This window comes from Pyrgilauda ruficollis, unplaced genomic scaffold (assembly GCF_017590135.1).
Source record: "Pyrgilauda ruficollis isolate IOZ18807 unplaced genomic scaffold, ASM1759013v1 scaffold3, whole genome shotgun sequence".
In the NCBI taxonomy this organism is placed as follows: Eukaryota; Metazoa; Chordata; class Aves; order Passeriformes; family Passeridae; genus Pyrgilauda; species Pyrgilauda ruficollis.
The window spans coordinates 20,652,004-20,669,660 of record NW_024524377.1 but is presented as its reverse complement, the minus strand read 5'-3'; the positions used below and the strand labels follow the sequence as shown (position 1 = coordinate 20,669,660).

General features: G+C 36.0%; 1 protein-coding gene across 1 annotated transcript in view; it reads right to left on the bottom strand.

Moving 5' to 3' along the window:
• Positions 1 to 1,485: 1,485 nt before the first annotated feature.
• The window catches only part of OSBPL6 (oxysterol binding protein like 6), a 55,787-nt gene continuing 39,615 nt past the window's right edge, over positions 1,486 to 17,657 (bottom strand). The window contains exons 16-22 of the mRNA XM_041473172.1: positions 17,570 to 17,633; positions 16,919 to 16,997; positions 15,639 to 15,783; positions 14,387 to 14,531; positions 13,281 to 13,407; positions 12,615 to 12,737; positions 1,486 to 11,671 (exon numbers count right to left, since the gene is read on the bottom strand). Coding sequence (XP_041329106.1) covers positions 11,563 to 11,671; positions 12,615 to 12,737; positions 13,281 to 13,407; positions 14,387 to 14,531; positions 15,639 to 15,783; positions 16,919 to 16,997; positions 17,570 to 17,633 — 792 coding nt within the window. The 3' untranslated portion in view covers positions 1,486 to 11,562. The remainder of the gene's footprint in view (positions 11,672 to 12,614; positions 12,738 to 13,280; positions 13,408 to 14,386; positions 14,532 to 15,638; positions 15,784 to 16,918; positions 16,998 to 17,569; positions 17,634 to 17,657) is intronic.

Below are 17,657 nucleotides of genomic sequence, written 5' to 3'. Positions count from 1 at the left end.
CTTGAATGATATGTTAGCTTGGTTTCTTTTAACCTGACTTAGTAATAATTACTTACCTGAAAAATAATTTTCCATATTGAAGTACAGTGTTTTTTTAATATTTAGACAAATTAAATATTTAGTAAGATCATGATGACTTGAAGAGCCACGTGGCTTGATATGTTGCTGTGCAAAAAACGCTATGTATCATCATATCAGAACAGATTTTTGTACCAGCAGTGAAACTTGGAACAGCTTTCTGTGGGCAACTCCTTTAGCTGAGTCAGGATGAAATCCTGTCAATAGCGTCCCACGCTGTCTCACTTCCCCACACCACAGCGCCCACATGTTTGTGGTTATGAAGAACATCACCTGTCTCCTGCTTAGATTAAATCTAAACATGTAATTTACTTCCATACCTAAAGGAATAGTCTTGATGCTAAATTGGGTGTCAGGTTGCTTGTGCTGCCTCTCAGATCTCTTGCACTCTATTGCCAAAGGTTTGCTATGTTGATTTTTTTATCAATTAGGTAATGACATAAAACCTTTCACACCTCACTCATGCACAGTAATTCTGCTGAGTCACAGGCATCCAAAGCATTCAGAGCTAAAGGACAGATCTCAACTGGACAAAGGTGAAAGCAGAGCTGAGTTCCCCTCGTGGAATGGTTTAACAGGGAAAAAGCTCCTAGTGTGCCCCTTCCGACAGAGCACAGGTTTGGACAAGAAGTGTACTCTGACACAAGACAGAAAGCAATGCCATTCATGAAAAAAAGCCTTTTCCCTTCCTTTGCAATTGCTTCCACTCAGGCAGCATTCCAGACTGTTTGAACACTTGTTCTTTTTACAATGCCAAGAAATAACAAAAACCTTAATTTCTCCTTGCAACCAAGTTCTTATTTTTTATTATGCTTTAATTTTAAGGGCCGAACAGCTGACAAGAACACATAATGGAAAAACCTCAAAATCCCACATACTGTTATTTTTCCAAGAGGCCAGACAGGGTGGGTGTCAAGTAATTATTTTTTTCTTTCATTTCCATTTTTTCCAAATGTATTAGAGAACATTTTTTCTACACCCTCTCTCAAAACTTGAGAAGCATGCTGCAAGCTCTCTTTAATCACAAAGAACAAAAGCTGAAGTGAAAAAAGAAAAAAAAAAGAAAAAGGCTCTTATCAGCTGCAGTATGAAGATATAACTAGGAACTGCCAAAAAGAAAATTACGTTCTTTGAGACTGCAGTTGGTAGTTCCTGACAGATGTAAAGAAACTGTAGAGAGAATCACATGGGAAAAACTTTACAAAAATATTTCTGCAGTGAAAAAAGGTTAGAAAGGAAAAGCCACCATTTCAGTGCTTTTGCAACCACTTTCACCCACCTCTTCAAAATCAATCTGTAAAATATCTATTAAGAATTTTATGATTAATAATCTAACTAGTTACAAATAGTTTATTCAAGAACCATTGCCTCAAGTGTTTCTTATATTAATAAATCAGAACACAGCAGTTTAAACAGTGTACATTGAGATTTATTAGAACAAGCACTAATAGCAGCAGTGTACAGAGTGATGGAGACAATGTACTGTATGCACTGAACAATAGTAATTATACAATTGCACTTCTTCAGAGATCTATTAGAAAATGCTTTTCAGTAAACAGTTTCCCAAATCTAGCATTGTTTGGATTTGCCTCTGAGGAAAAAAAAAATACAAAAAATATGCTTTATCTTTTTTTTTTTTTTTTTTGGTAAGGCATTAGCAACATTCATTGGCAGGCTACACAAGTCATTTGTACATGCATTATCCAATTACATTGCAACAGGTAAAAGAGCATCATGTTTCCTCAAAAATTAGAATTGCGTGTATGTTTTGGACACAATATCCTGGAAAATCTGACTTAGCCTGAAGGAAACAGATGACATCTTTTGTTACATTTTAGAGCACAACAAAAACTATAGCATAGCCAAATTCACTTTTTATTTCCTACCAGAAGGTGTAGGACCTCCTTCAGTTGGAGTTGGTATTATGGGTATCATGTATACCACATACATCACTGGAATAAAGTCTTTGTTATTATTTCTTGTTTACTCTTCCCCCCACTACCACCTCCCTGAATGGTGTGGCTGAAGGATGCTCAGCTGTAATCAATATTAACTACTGAATGAGCCTGGGTTTTATTGCATGAGAGGTAGTCAGTGTGAGGCCTCATCTGCTCTCTGCATTACTACAACAGTACGTTCAAAACCAGCTTACGAGTGCAAAGACACAGAGTAAGTGTTGCAGCTGCATTACATGGAAACTTAAAACTGTTTTATTACTGCTCTTTTCTGGCTAGGTTTAATCTCAGAAGTAGCTAGAGAACACAAAATACCAAAAGAAAGCAATTCTATGTATGTGCTAAAGCCTAGACGGAGAGAGGCACTTTCTCACATTCATCCTTTTCCGAGCTAAGATTAAGAGCGTGTTCTTTGTCTGCCACCCCCTGCTCCACAAATCAGAAAGATTAGACTCCTTTTTTTGACTGGCACACAGTACTAGCAACTCTCAGCTCTGGGCTGGCACCATCCTGGGGAAAGTATAGGGAAACAGGAACAGGGATTGCAAATATTCTTACAATTAAGCTTGCCAGAATGAGACCTAATATGACGAATTGTTATTGTTTTAATGTACTGTTCTTTATTCCAAATGTCATATCTAATTGAGCTTTGCAGAGACATGAAGTTAACTTGTTTTTAAAATTACAATCTCCGGAATAAGGTACCAAAATGCAAGAGAGTCAAAGAAAAGTTAAATATATTGCTCAGAGTAGCAAGCAGTCAAACCAACTGTATTTCACACATTTTATCTTCCACAACACGGCGCATATATTCAAAATTAAGCTTAAGGGCAACTAGCTGAATACCTAGGCACATTAGGCCTACAGCTGAAATAGATTTGGGCAGCTGGATCATCCACTCACCTGGAAGCTCACGGGATTCAAGGGGAACGGAGTACCGACAGCAGCTCAGGCCCTGGCTGGGTGCTCATTTGGTTAAGCATGTAGGAATTAGAAATCAAGTGCTACAAAACCTGGGCTAACCAGGTAAGCCAGTACATTGTTTTCTTAGGAATGTCACTGTAAAGTGTTTTTATTTGAACTTAAGCATCTACATCTTTTAAACTCATTTAAATGAGAACTGTTTGCAATGTTCATGCTAAGTACACATTGATGCCTGTGCAAAGTCAGAGTCCAAGCAGATGGAGCAGGAAAAAAATCTGATGTGCATTGCTGATTAACTCCTGCAGTGAAATAAAAACCTGTAGATATGGAATACACAAATGACACCCTTTCTGTATTGCTCCTCAGCTCCTGGTGTTTACTAATCATAAGCAATAAAATTGCTCTTACACGTATAATCAGCTCATAGTTGGAATCAGAATTAATAAGATGTAAAGAATCACCATGAAGACATCTCAAACTTGTGAATAGTCTAGAGCAGATGAATACATTTGCAGGAAATCAATCAAGAACAATTAACAATATTTTTTTTAAATGTTAAATTACTGAATGTACTACAAAGGACCAAACTTATGTTTTTAAAAATTGCTATACTATAAGTAGCTTATATAATTTTCACTACAAATATCTGAAAATTAATTTTCTGTTACTTAAGAGTTATTTAGAAATTATGGTACTGATTTTTTTCCCGGTATCCCATTCTTTGTCATGTCATTATGGAAGTCCACAGCAAACTTTTGAATATAAAATTGGGAGTGTTGCATGTGAAGTTTAATACTGAAGTACTCAAAAAACAATGCATTCTGCAACACTTGGGTAGATAGGTACATAAATGCTTATCACTGCCTTTCTTTCCCTTAAGTAAATTTCTTCTATTGCTTTCAAATAACAGAAAAAAAATGTATCTGGTGCACCTGAGAACTCAGACCCTTTCTCACTACAGTCTGTTATTTCCCTTTAAAACAGACACTATCGACCCACTACTCCAAAGGAGCACTGGCTCTGTATGTTATACTTCTTAAAAGCAATTTTTGCCTTTAAATTCATCTTAAAAACCACAAAGCAAGTTTCTGCTTGTCTTTGTACCTGACACAATAGCATAATCACAGTAGAAAGACTCTGAGGATCTCCTTTTACAGGTAAGCTACCCAAAGAGGTGTACAAGGGAACAACAGATATGGTTTGTTTTGCTTGTTTGGTTTTTTTTTTTTTTTTTTTTTTTTCAGAATGAGCACATAGATATGGGCAATCAGCAAAGAATGCTCTTTCAGCTCTTTAGGTTCTGACATTGTGGCCCATTAAAGAATGGCACAGGGCAATCTACCACCTGAAAGGTTGTTACAAGCAAAGAAGCTCAGTAAGGCTGTATAAAAATAACAACTAATCTAAACCTTACCCTTCTAATGGCATTCTCAGAATATGAACAAGGTAAAAATACTAACATTACAACATTTCATACATGTGCACATGGGATCTAATCACACCAAGAAAAGTGCGACATTATTCCAAATTTATATTAGCTTTGTGCAAAAGTGAGAGAAAATACAGAATTCTTTGCTGTTGAAATACTGAGAAATTATACATCACCAGTTAATTATATGAAGAAAAGTAGACAGAGACCCAGAGAAGAGTATTGCTACTGGATGCAACAAATAAAATATACAGAACTATCACAGTAGTACAGAACTATTATAATAATCTTTCTTGATACCACAGGAGTTTCATTTTTATGATGGCATTTCATGTGCTAAATAAAAGTATCCCTTCAGACAATCTAGCAGTAACAGATAAGAACAGGTAGTTTGCTATGCAGTTCTGGGGAAGAAAAATATTTCTGACATCAAATGCTGGCAGCTTGACTTTTTACTTATTTTACATTAAATAACATAGACACAAATCCATACACAAAGAATCCCACTAGAAATGCCCACTGATAAATATTTTTGGCCTGAGGGTGAAATTTTAGTGGTGCACCGTAAGAAGTGGACATTTAGCATGACATGAACACTAACCCTCATGTCTGCAGAATTTCAAACACAGTTTACTTGGTAAAAATCAAACTCCATCGGATTAATTCTTAGTGTGGAAAAAATGTTTGAAAGTAAGTAGTCTAGAAATTATTAAAAAGGAACAAGAACAGTGTCTTTGCTAATTAGAGATAAAGCTTACTGGAGTTGAAGTTTGCATTTTTGCCTGCATACCAAAATACACTCATCAGCGTTTATTTTTTCTGCTCAGTCAGGTCTTCTGTGAGACTCAGCAGAAAAGAAAATTTACTGTGATCTGAATTTGTTATACTGTATCTCAACTACTAAAGAATGCAAGTAGCACTTATTTCAAAAATTAAATAGACTTATTTCCTAACCTCAAATAGAAATGACAATTTTCAATGTCAACTTCAAAATAGGGAATAAAGTAATTTTAATATATTTATTGTGATCCAATCTCAAAATATTTTATAAAATATTAAGCAAACATAAGGATAACAGAAGATATAATCTGTATTTCTTCCACATAGTTAAAGAAGCTATCCTGAATTTTCCTTTCCCTGGAAAATACTGAGGATTAACCTTGTATTCACTATGACAATGTTACTATAACATTCCTTGTTCAGATGACTTTAACAAAGAAAGAGAGAGTGTTCAGCACATGACTACTAGACAAGAAATCTGAATTTGCAGTCCTGACTCAGCCACTGATTATTCTTGGTGGACATGACAAAGCAACCCTTGGGACAAATGCACAATCCCAAAAAGAGATGCAATTTCAAAACAGGAGGTTGCATGTGTAGCTACACTGACTGGCACCAGAAGCAAGTAGCTCAGTGAAGAACAGTTCTGGTTGAATATTTGCCATTGTGTTCTGCTCTTGTAGAGCACATCATTTTGATTCTCAGAGAATTTACCCATTTCTGAGTTTCTGAAGGAATTTCCTCACCTCTTCCCATTTTGCATGCCTAATGTTCTGGGCCAGCAACATTACAGACTAGCATAAGATATCCTCTTTCACCAATGCAGACCACTAAAAGTAGCAGTCAATATGAAAATACATTTTAGTGTTTCACAGGAGACATCTGAGTCATTGCTCCAGGAGTACCAATAAGTAGCTTTACCATACTTCAATGAATTATTCACAGGTCAGAGAGAACATATTGCACACTGCTGATTATATATTCAGACTATGTAACTCTCTTTCTTGTCCAAGTTACCAAGACATCTTCAGCCAAATGCTGGTTACAGTAATTTTTTATTTATGAGAGGAGTAAAAACTTCCCTTTACCTTCAGCATTACTTCTGAGCAAATGTCTCCAATCTTCCCTTTTTTCATGCTGCCATGGATCAGTGGAAAGAAAAATGGTATTAAGATAACCAGCCTAAAACTAATTCAGCAGCTCTGCTGACAGTTTAATTCCTACAAGTCAGAGAACTTTCTCTTTTTTTACTTCTCACACTGACAGAGCTTCTGTGACAAGTTTCGCCACTCTGCATTGTTGTCTATCCCTTGCCTTTCTTTTCTGAGGTTTGACAAAGATTGCAAGGAAAGTTAAAAAAATTTAAAAAAAATTAGAGATGGTGAGTTTGTAATACCACAAAATTTGACAAAGTAGGAGGCTGGTATATAAACACAAGTACATCAATATTACTTTTTAAACTTGCAAGAACTGTATAAAAATCCTTTTATAAAGATACATTTCAGATACATTAAATTTTAATGAAATAAATATATCATTTCTACTAAAGCAAATGAATAAAGGTTTTACATACCCTAGTTTAAGCGTAAATAATGTAGTTGCTTTTGTAAGTAGATTCCTTACAATATATAATACAAAAATTAGATAAATTGCTGTAAATGTGCAATTTCTCTGACCTTACTCAGATTTGCAGCATTCCCCTGGGTGCCTGTCACTGTTGTAATGGAGATTATGGAGATACTCTCACCAGGAATAATTACATCTTTATTATTACATCTTTATTTCTTCCATGAAAAAAAAAAAAGAAGAAGAAAAAAAAAACCAAACCCCACACTTTCTACGTGAAAATACTGACTGGTATCCTAATTACCATAAAAGTAACCAGGAATGCTGAAGTAGAAAATTATAGTACTTTTTATACTAAACATACCTTGAAAATATCAATATATGCACTGAAGTGTAAATTTAAGTTTTACACAGTTTTGATGACTGTTACTTAATGACAGACAGAAAGAAAAAACAAGGAAGTGTTTTTCACCCCCAGTATCTGCCAAGGTAAGTGGTTATGACATAGCAAATTTCCTGAGCTTTCTCATGGTTACCAGTGAGGCCATTCCAGTGTTTCTGATACACTTCTGTCAATATTAATCTTATTCCCCCAGGTGGGCAAAACTCTCTAGCTTAACCCCTCCTAACATTTTAGAATATGAACACAAATACACTTTCAGATGCATTTAATCTTTGCTTTAATTAAGCAGCTCCATTATTACTAATGGCATCTAAAAATGTTCATTCCTCAGATTATAACTGCTGCCAACATGTGTAAAATAGCTATTGTTTATTGTTGCACCAGACAATGTCTAAAATCCAGTAAAACAAGGAGAGCACACAAACATTCCCTTTACTAGTGAGAGCAAGCTTTGCAATACAGAGAATGGATATATTCAGCCCTCTTGGTTATTTTGCAATGGCAAGTGAACTTCTCCTCCCCTCCAGGGCATTTCTAAAAATTCTGATTTTTTTGAGGAGAAGCTCAGTCTAAGACTGCAATTGTGCTGGGCTCCACTGGTGAAAGATTTTCTTTCTCACCTCAAAAAAAAACCTCAAATCATCTTTTCGTGTGAGATAAAAAATTCTAATATGCCAAAACTCTGCCATCTTGATAATACTAATCTAAAATAAGAATGAAGCTATTTAAATGTTTGCAAGACATTGCATTTGATGAAAATAGCTACTATTACCTTATCATATGCAAAGTACCAGAACAAGGAAGAAATTAAGATGCACTTTCAAAATATTAATAGAAAGTACAGCTCACTATTGTGAAACTAAAACTAAAATAAGTATTGTGTATTTTTATACAGAAATAAGTGTTTTCAGAAAACACAGGAGAAAAGCATATGTCTTTGAAGCGACAGAACTTCTTAAATTGCATTAAAAGTTTTATGTGTCAAATGATTTACACAAATTTTCAATATTTATTGAGCATATAGCAATTAAGTCTACTGAGTTGGATAGGGTTTTTCAGGCCTTCCAAAAGGAAATATTGCCTGGATGAATGGAGTTAGTGGGCTGAAAACTGCTTGAATCCCAGGCTGGAAGAGCACTCAGTGATCAATGGTTTCTGCCCTGCTGGCAGCCAGCAATGAGGACAGCCCTGCAGTGATCAGTTCTGTGGCCATGTCAAACATCTCACCAGTGACCTGGACAAGGACATAAGACTACAAGATAACTAGCTCACAGATGACATCAAATTAGGAGGATGAGATGGCATGCCAGATGGCAAACCTTCAACTAGAAGGACACTGCTCAACTTGAGGACTGGGCCAGGAAACACTTCACAAGGTTCAATAGAAGTGAAAAGTCTGCTCCTGGAGCGGAAAAATCCCACGTGCTGGGAAGAGAGATGTCTGAGCAGCAGCCCTGCCAAAAACCAGACAGCATTTACAAGAAGTGCCAGGCTGCAGAACACCCAGTGTTGCACTCTCTTTGCAGCATGGGATACTCAATTCTGCACTACACGGGCAGGGGATGGGGAAAACTCACCATGCCCTCTCACTCAATGCTGGGAAACATCACAGGTTGATTAAAAATTATAATTTGGATAGGAGCCCTCATACCTATCCACAACAGAAACAGCACAAAATATTCCAGGATGTCTGTCAATGTTAGAGGAAAAATGCAATAACAGATTTTGCAAAGAATACAGAGAACTCTGCATTATGAGAAACTGCTTCATGGTACATCTGCTTGAAACTTTTTCATTTCTGATACAGACTGCAAAAATCTTGTGTTACATAATTTTGTGTATTTTCTACTTACTAAGTAACTAATTTAACATCCTCCTCACTTAGAAAGTGCCTTCAATAGAAAGATTTAGCATATCATAGATTTTTTAGATTTTAGAAGTGCTAGTGTTATTTTTCTTTCAATGAGTGTCAAATGAACAATTGTAAAAAACAATTCAGTAATAGAATTTTTTCTGTCCACCAAGTTTCAGTTTGCATTGCAAATAATGGCATTCACAGAGCACTGCCAGAATGCTGTAAAACTAAAGACCTGTATTTAAATTAAAGATGTGAGAACATGCAGTTCTGTCCCTCAAATGTGCTTCAATCATACACAAATAATACTTCCTCATATCACAGTGAACTGCACACAAGGACTGGAGCAAAAGATGGGCAAATGTTTAATAGAGTTGGCTTTAAAGAAAATTACATAGAATAATTAATTGCTATTTTACACACAATGTGCCAATTTGATTCTTTGTGTAATATTGTTAAAGCAAGCAGGATGACCTTAACCAAATATTATTTAGAAAACCAACTTTGATATATTTTCATTTTCTTATAATAACAATTGCAGAACTAAAATAAGAATAAATCAGACTAGGTTCAACTAGGAAAGAGAAAGATAACATTCTTTGAATAACTTAAAATTTCCTTTGGAAGAAATCCCAACTATCTACACAGGGATTTTTATACCAAATTTTTATTAAAAATTCATGTGCATTCTCAATTCATAAGAGTCTACTTAGTATTTTCTGTAGGTTTTCATAGTTCTTTCTGATAACAGAAGTGTGTGAAGAAATTGGAACTGATTAGCAGCTAGTTACTTTGCTATATGACCAACAGGGAGGTCTAAATTAATATTAAATGACCAAAGTAATCTCAGTTCTATGGGGACCTGACTCGGAAAAAGGAAGAAGCAGGCTTTGAGAGCTGGGGATGTGTGGTGCACATTGACAACTGTTCAAGCAGCTCTGCTGGCAGATCACATACCTATCTAGTAATTTTATTTTTGGTCTCAGGACTGTAATCAATCTTAAATAGAAAAATCATATGTCATGTATAGGCAGAAAGCAATACAGAGTCTGTGCAGGAAATCTAACCTATCACCAGTGGTGGGATGTGTAACACATGCACAAATGGAAGACTAGATCATACCATATGGAATGTAGCTCTTATCTGATAAATTACTGGGTTTTTTTCTTTTGTTAAGATCTGCCCTCCTACTGTTTAACGTTTCAGATATTTTCAAATAGAAAGTGCCAAGTCTTCTCCCACTTATATTAATTGAGGCTTAGCAACACATAAGAGACTTTGTTTTTAACCAAAAAATATAGAACCACTTTATGAGAAAATGGAAAGTATATTTTGCACAAAAGCTGTTTTGGCAACACAAGTCGAAGTTGTTAGCCATAACATGGGAGCCTCTGCCATAGTCTCAAACATAATTTTAGACAAGAAAAGTGGATGGGGAAAAAACGGAGCCAGGAAAATAAACAGTGTGTGTGGCAGAAAACAGTTGCATTTACAGTACTATCCAGCTTTTGGAGAGAAACCAGAGACCTTCACATGAAATCTTTCTGTGCTTTTAACACTGTTGCAAAGCTTCAGGGATTTCTAATTGTATAAACAGTTAGGGGAAAATGAGATTCACTGAGAGATCTATGTCCATCAAGTACTAAATGAGACGACTGCATCTCAGCATCAGTAATTTAGAATATGAACTTTCTGACTAGCAACTCATATGCATTTGCTAAAATCAAAATTCAACCAGCTAGCAGTTTCTTTTCAGTCTGATTATACAGTCAGCATCCCAAAGCTAAAGCATGTACAGTAGGTCTCATCCTTTGAAATACAGTTAGATGTTTGGTTATCTTTTGACTTCAAATAATGCAGGTCTTCCAGTATTTATATTGTGATAAAATTCTAGAGCTTTAAAAATCTGCCCTTCACACAAGCCTAAGCAGAGATATTTTAAAATTACTTAATGTACATCTTCATATTTTGTTAAGGCATGAACAATGGCATATGAATGGGAACAGCTTCCAGAAAAGCATCTTTTTGACAAAGGCCAGTCCAAGCACATCACACCAAAGGACTAACCTGAAGCCAGAAATGACAGTGTTGTGACCCAAGAGTTTTTAACAAAAATAGTTGAAACAAAATGGAAGATTTTTTCTCTTTTTCTTTTTTTTTTTTTTTTTTTTTTTTAGTTTAAATTGTATTACTCTTAATGTCTGTTTAAAGCACCGGTTGCAGTTTTGCGCTTACCACCTCTTCCGAGTGACTTTGGATATCTCATCAGCTTCTTTATTTCTGAATTTTCAGTATATGAAACTTCAAAAGGTTTCTGTTTCCTTTTTTTCTTTTTTTTTCTTTTTTTTTTTCTTTTTTTAGTTTTGATGGCTGCTGCAAAATTAGAAAGATCCAGAAGTGGTCAGGGGCCTGGTCTAATGCACTTCCAAAAGTCCATTATAAAGATGAGTATAAATGCATATGATATGGTTTTTCTGTAGACCCACAAACCACACTTAGCTATAAGAAACATATTGTGCATAGTTATTTTTTTTCTTCAGAGTGATATGTTTACTAGGTCTACATTCTCAGTTTACCAGAGTACAGGAATGTCTACTTTACTAAAGCCGGGATCCTTTCGCAGTTCCCAGTAGGTTTCATTGGTAACCCAGGCTTCTCTTTGATTAGCATCAATAACTTTTCTGTAGGAAGAGAAAAAATAAAAGAGAGATAAAGAGACAAAAAAAGTTTTTACGTTATATTACAGATATTGCTTTTATACAACAGAAAATCAAATTCCACACTTCTCTGATCTAACCCAATATTAAGTAAAATTTTGTATTTCTAAAGGACACAAGAACAGTCAGAAATACAAAACAAAAATCAACCTCTACCAATATAAACAGCAGAAGACAGAGAAGACAGTCGAGACTGAAAATCTGTTGTTTGATCTGTGAGAGGAGGTCTTAGAGCCACCTAAGACCCCTTTGTTCACTACATATTCTGATTATGTGAAGGGGATTATCCAACAGATATAGCTTGCAGAATGTAAGCCTTTAATCTTTTTTTTTTTTTTTTGTCTCTGCATTTTGCTTATATTATGCTACAACTGGATCAAGAACATTCAGTCTTTTTACTTTTGATTTCCCATGATAGACATGAGGCTACTTGGTATGGCTATTCCTTGTTTCAGAAGAATGCTTAATGAAAAAACAGCCAACAAAAAACACCTTCATTCAAAAATGAATGTATTTTAAGTGTATACATATACATTTATATATATATATATGTTGTAGATATATATATATGATGTTGCTGTTCAGGTTACACAGTATTCCTTGTCTGTGCAATGACTTTAAAATGTCCCTAGTTAAATCTTAGATCCTAATATTATACTTCCAATTCCACTTCAGTAGGAAGGCTTATATAGCTGAGGCCCATTATGAGAAAATGATCATTCAATTATGAAGCTTAACTGTGTAAAAAGCGCTTCAGAGAAGCAGGCGTCAGATATCTTATTATCTTTGTTAAAACTGCAACTTTCCAAGCTTTCATGATTATCAGTCTGTGTTGGCAATTCTTGTAGTACTTCATCCAGTTACATGCTGGAAAACAGAGACTTACTACTCAAATGAAAAGACTCACTTAAAAAACTTGGGTACATATTCAATGCCATTTTCTTCCATGTATCGCCTCCGAGCTCTCTGGAGTTCCTCTATTCTTTGTTTCTCAGATGCTGCTGCTTCTATATTTCCTTCCTCCAGAAGCCTGTAGGAATAACAGCAGGCTGTATAGAAATCACACAGTGTCTAGTCCAAGGGATTTTCCAGCACCCATCATCACAAAAGACAAGCAGAAGCCAAGTGTGTTGTCAGTGTTGTACTTTCAGATCCAGCCTGAGACGCAACTCCCCAGCTACGTGTACCTGACCTACAGCCTAAGGCACACGCTTTGTTCAGCACCTTCAGCATATCACAAACACTGAAGGACTATGAACTGAGGATTTGGAGGGAATTAGTGTTGCTTCCATCCATAGCAGAAGTGCACGGCATTTCAGAGCCTGTTTTCCAGTTTGTCATGAGGAATCTGCCCCAAGGTTCCACTATAGCTCTGTGGCATCAACAAGAAGCTTTCTAATTTCCCTCAGCTGGGTTAAGCAGGAATTTGAGTGCAACACTGACTATGTTCTCTACTAGCAGAATCCTCCACAGCTTAATTCAGACTGCAGTGAAGACACAGACAGAATTCAAGACTCAGCCAAACTCAGCCTTGAGCCCACCAAATATTAAATGCATAAATAAGCATTCTTGCCTTTGATCTGGCCTGAATCGTGCATCTGTTGCAGGAAGAAGATCTTTCAGTAAAGGATCTAATTCATTGAGCTCAATAGCAAACCTCGTGAAGCCGTAATAACGCTCATAATTGGTTGGCATGGAGCCTGAACACACAAGACAAAGAAAAAAGCTTTTAAGCTATTACTCTAAATATGCAAGAGATTCCTTTATTTATGAACTTTTAACAGAAAAATAATTAATATATTTTACTCTTACAATTAAAAATCATCAAAAGCTACTCTCTAAGTGAAACAAAATTCACTAAATATTAATATCAACTGCTTTTCCTGCAGAGATTGTAATTACATTTTAATAGACTCAAAGCTTTTATGATCTTCCTCCCATTTAAAATAAAAACTAATGTTTTCAAGCTTTTCAAATTAAAAACAGTTTCCCGTTCCCCAGATAGTGGGTCTATCAAATGTCTGTCTAAAACCTAACCTTAACTGATCTTCAGAGTTCATTTTGAAACTTAGCACACACTCACAGACTGATTTGCCATTACAAGGATTCAGAGCAGACATTGCAGAGAGCAGGGTGCAAAGTACAGTTCAAAATACCAAAAATACAAAGTAGGATTCAAAATTCTAAGAACAGTAATTCCTGGATAATGCATTTATGAAAGATACAGGTGCAAAGGATGACTAATTCAACCTCAGGCCTCTAAGCAAGCCTGAGGCTGAAATCAAATCCTGAAAGTCCCAGGTGTTCACCACCTCTAAAGACCAATCCTTTAGGCTAATAAAGCTTTAGGACAACAAACTCAATAAACGCCTATTTGGTGAATCCAAAAAAGTTACCCTGCTCTCTGTCAGAAGGCAGACAGACCTGTCCAGATGCCCAATTTTTTTCTTAATTTTATTCTTCTGTTGACCCCAAGGTCCCAGCATATCTGACCAGGAGTCAGACTGAGATGTAAAAGATTACGCCCTGTAAGAACATTTCCATTTACCATTATTATAAACCCACGTAAATTGTTGTTTGCCTAAACAGGGATTTAAATTTCTCTAGTATTATTCTGTGCATTTAAAATCAAGTTTAAAGCAGCTTCACACCTTCCAGAATTTTTTACAAGCCTCTTACCTGGTCTCCATATGCATTTGGCTGAAGGTGCAACCCCACAATAGAGGCCTTCATGCCACTTTCCAAAAAGGCGGTGAACCACCTTCCCTTCTTGATCTATCACAACGCCCTGGACCTCATTTACATTTGAATTCCAGTAGTTCACCTGCAAGTTTAACCAAGAATGACTAGCTCATGCTGCTTTTCCAACAACCCATTGTACCAAAACACATAATGAATGCCTCTTGGCATGTGGTGCCAGCTGTCCAAATTCTGTGTTGGAACAGCTCACCTGGAACTAAGAATACCAAAATTCAAAAATCATATGGTCCTAACACTGACTGATTTATTATAGGAGAAACACTGTATAATTTGCTATGTGGTTTTATAAAAGCATTTAAATTAACTGCACATCTGGGAACTACATTCTCATTCATTAAGACAAATCCCATACAATTCAAAAAATGACCCTTTGCCTATCAGAGTGAGCTAACGCTCCTCTTCCTACATGAGGAGGCATTGAATATACCCGTACTTGCACAGGAATCCTTTCATGGTGCTGAACTACTGTATGCAGCAGGAAGACATTCAGCCAGTATTACATTTCTGTTTCTCTTCTCTGTTTTGCTTTTCTTAGACACATTTAGCTCTTACACCTTCATCCAAGAGCCAGTTGCCCATTCTCAGATTATCCAACAAAACACAAATTTCAGATTTATGTTAACACCCCATTGCTAACACTAAAATGGTATCGATGTCTTTTGTTGCAATGTGAAGACAAATTTATTTTTAGGGAAAATACTTGATAGTAAGATAGCTATATAAACTTCTATTTTTACATATGGTCCTTGCCTGGATATTAAAATACTATAAACCAAAGCAGCAATACATAATGTAAAGAGATAAAATATTGACCAGCAAATTCTAGTAGAAGGAGAAGCAAAATGGCATGGTAGTGTACAGTAACTTTGTGTTTTCATTGTGTTAATATTTTTTAAAAAGTGACATTTCATTTTTAATCAAAACCCAGCAACAGTACAGCACACATCTATACAGCAATGGAATGTACTGATATAAAACGTTCAGTGGAACAGAATCATACTAATTGACATAGTATTCTCATTTGACAATTTACATTTTATGAACACTGATAAAAGGAATAAAAGATAAAATGTGGAATATGGACTTCAGGAATAGTGAAGAAACAGCTTGATGTACCCTTAAATTACACAGTTATATCAATATAAGATATATATTAACATCTGTATGTTACCTTGACAAAAGTGAGTTTACAAATACAAACACTGCTTTTTGTGTTTCTGATGGTTATCTCTCCGTAGTGCTCTATCCATCTCCTTCCACTAAGAATATTATGTATGCAAGTAGTGACTTTGTTCCAGACATAGTAATCTCCATACCTAAGAAGAGATTAAGAAGTAGTTGGTAACATCTATTCATCATGATCATTACTGACAAAAAAGTAAAACATTGCTCCTTTATTGTAAAAACAAACCACATTGCCCAAAAACACCCACAGAGATGACAAAGTCCTGTATCTGGTTACTAATTCTCCTTAGAGAAGCTCACCTAAACTCCAGGGCACAGAAAGGTGCTATAAACCACAAATAAACACATCATGAGCCACTGAAGCCCTGCATGGCCTATTCACTGTCCTCAGAGCATGATGTGCTTTGGCCACAATTCCTATAGGGGCAGGACAGTGACCCCAAGATTAACATAAGGCTGAATTGAGACTATAAGCAGAAAATGCAATTAAATCACAAATAGAACAAAATAAATATGAAAACCATAGTACAAGTGTGGGAAATTTGGACAAGAATCAAGGAAAGGAAGAAGGAAGCCAGGAGCACACTGGCACAGTCAGAGCATCCCTACCATCTACCTCAAATTTATGAGACGGATAAAGAGGTGAAGTGATGCTATACTGGTAGAGGCAGAAAGAAAGGCTGGCTGCAATGTACAGGAGCAAGAACCACTACAAAACCAGAAGACACTTTTAAAGTACCCACTCCTTGCATATTTTTAGGATTTACAAGCTGCAACTAGTCTCACTGGTGGTGAAACTACTGCTTCTCACTACTCTGCCAACATCTCCATACAAATTATAGAGAATATACTTTGGTTTATCTACATTTTGAAAAAAGACCTTTCATGATCTGGTTGTTCTGAGGGATCACTCAGTGGCATTGAGAGCCTTAGGACAGCACCAGCTGCTGACAGTCCTGCACTGCAGCCTTGATCTGAACAGCTCATCACTGCTGGACACATAAAACATGGGTTCTCTCTCCCAAAACATTTCTATCCCTCTCTCTCCATTACTTTCTAGAGTGTATATTTTTCCTCCAAAACCAAAAATAGATCTTCAGGCTCAAAAATGTTGCACTAGTCCCACCTGAAAACTAAGGAGAGATTAGAGCTGGGCACCAACCCTCACCAGTACAATCCACATCATGTCTGCTTACCCCAACCCATTCACAAGGCAGCACAGACTGGAGTGCACCAAAGGTTGAAAACAAGAGGAGAGTAGCTTACTTTGGAAGAGTCACATTCAAGGTTCCAACAGGCAGAATTTCCATTGATTTTCCCCAGAATTTGTTTTTCCACCTGATATCTGAATATAACAGTGAAATACTTAAAAAACTGAAATGACCTAGGTCTCCCCCTTGCACTGATCTGTGTGGCACCAGACTACCCAATTCAAAACAAGGCAGTAGATAGTATAAATTTGCCATGAAAATACTAAAGAAAAAAATACTAGAAAATTACATTAGGTCAGAAAAACTAAATATAAGTTTAATTAAGAATCATGTCTGTGCTGCATGATTGTCAAATGTCTTGTGCAAATATTCAATACAAATTAAAGGCATACACCAGTAGGCACAAGGAAAGAAAAAGTAATTTTTTCAACTGTAAAAAGAACTGTGTTTGTAAGAAATAGTAATTTTATTGGTAAAAACTTTTAAATGGGAGAGTATAAACAGGCTGCAAGTGCAGGGGAAGCTGTAACATGTTTGCTCACTGTTAATGAGAATTTGGAGTAAAATAGATCATCAGTTTATAATATGTCACTTCAAAATAATAAGTATAGAAATTCTGGGTAAGTTCCAAATTAAAAGCTCAGCTTTCACAAATTTTTTACTTCGCAATAAAAAAGGAGTTACACTTTTGAATTAAAAAGTATACCTTGCCAAAACACAAAGTTTTTCGATTCACAGTGACAGGCCGAAATGGGAGGATGGTGGCTAACCTGAAACACAGTTTGGTTGAGTCA